At 40.0% G+C, this 1,443-nt stretch overlaps 1 protein-coding gene across 1 annotated transcript in view; it reads left to right on the plus strand.

The window, feature by feature from the left end:
• Positions 1–315: 315 nt before the first annotated feature.
• vsig10l (V-set and immunoglobulin domain containing 10 like) overlaps positions 316–1,443 on the plus strand; it is a gene marked incomplete at its 5' end in the record, with an annotated part of 16,916 nt that continues 15,788 nt past the window's right edge. Inside the window, 3 exon segments of the mRNA XM_017309325.1 lie at positions 316–634; positions 722–988; positions 1,149–1,409. Of these exon segments, the coding sequence (XP_017164814.1) occupies positions 316–634; positions 722–988; positions 1,149–1,409 (847 nt within the window).

Consider the following 1,443-nt stretch of genomic DNA (forward strand, 5'->3'; position numbering starts at 1 on the left):
CTTGGTTGATTTCTTTTGGGCCCATTTTGCTATATTTTTGAGATTTGTTGTTGAAAACCTTTTTTAAGATTTTTTTTTTGAAAAAATAAATAGAAGATATTTTTTTATATATGCCTTTGTCCTTGTGCCTTACTGGTCGGACCGTAACATGAGCGTTATTCAATGATTGAGAATCTGAATTTGTGGTTTAATTAATACTCAAAATGGAAGGAGATGAATGCTTGAAATGTGTAATGAAGCTATCCCACATGAACAACGTTTTGATGTCTCTTATTGAGATGCACCTGTAAATAGACAAGAGTTCTGATAATATGAATCCAGTTTGCAAAGTTGATTTRATCTGTAACAATTTTGTTTGCAGAAATTATCCAGAATGTGACTCTGATCACAGAGCCTGACTTTGCCCAAGAGGGAGCTGAGCAGTTCACATTACAATATAGCATGCTTCAAGGTGTTGTTGAGCAAGAAATATGGCGCTTCAAYGGAAGAGACCTGAAAAACAGCACACACTATTTGATAGAGGGAGCCAGCCTTGTAATCTTTGGACCTAACCGGACAGACAAGGGATCATACTCTGTGACATTGATGAACCCCTTCAGCAGCGTGACCATACATAAGAATGTGACTGTTCTATGTAAGATGAATCCTCTTCTGCTCTGAATGTTTCTTAAAGGCTGCATGCGCATCCTTCTATGTTTTGTTTAAATTTGTTTTGTTRTAGACGGGCCGGATGAGCCCATTGTGGAGCCACTGCCAATTCAACCTTTCTACAAAGCAGGGGACTCTCTGATTTTGTCCTGCAGAGCTGAAGGATTCCCACTGTCAATTCCTCAGTGGATCTTTGGGGGTCAAATTCTTCCGGATTTTCACCAAGGAGTCCTAAATCTGACAAACGTRCAGACCAGTCAAGGAGGCTCTTACATATGCTCTGTGCTCAATGAGCTGACTAAGGAGAAGCGCGAGACAAATGTGACTTTAAAGGTCTACGGTATRTCAAAAGCACTTCTAATTTTATGTTTAATTGTTTAAATTGGATCACTTGGCATTGGCTTGAAGTATCTGAACATAGAGATATGAAGTGTGTACACAAAAATGTACCCCTATTCTCTAAGACTTGTAATCATTTAGGTATTTTTCTCTGGTAACAGACTTGCCGCTGGGTARTCCAACATGCTCTGTGGTGTCTGTGAACAATGCTGACCTGCAGTATCAGTGCAAGTGGGCAGGAGGAACGCCAGAGGCCCAGTTGTCTTTCCCAGCACTAAGTAATACAAGCAGCAGAGCTGGAACCTTCAGTCTCACTGTTGCTTCTTCCGCTAACCTCAATGACAAAACTATCACTTGCTTAGCAGAGCATCCAATTGAACAAACCACCTGCAACATTACCGCAAGTAATATTTTATTGTTAGGTCTTATTGAATTTATATGAACACCCGTCTTTCA

The sequence above is a fragment of the Poecilia reticulata genome, linkage group LG16, assembly GCF_000633615.1.
Source record: "Poecilia reticulata strain Guanapo linkage group LG16, Guppy_female_1.0+MT, whole genome shotgun sequence".
NCBI lineage: Eukaryota > Metazoa > Chordata > Actinopteri > Cyprinodontiformes > Poeciliidae > Poecilia > Poecilia reticulata.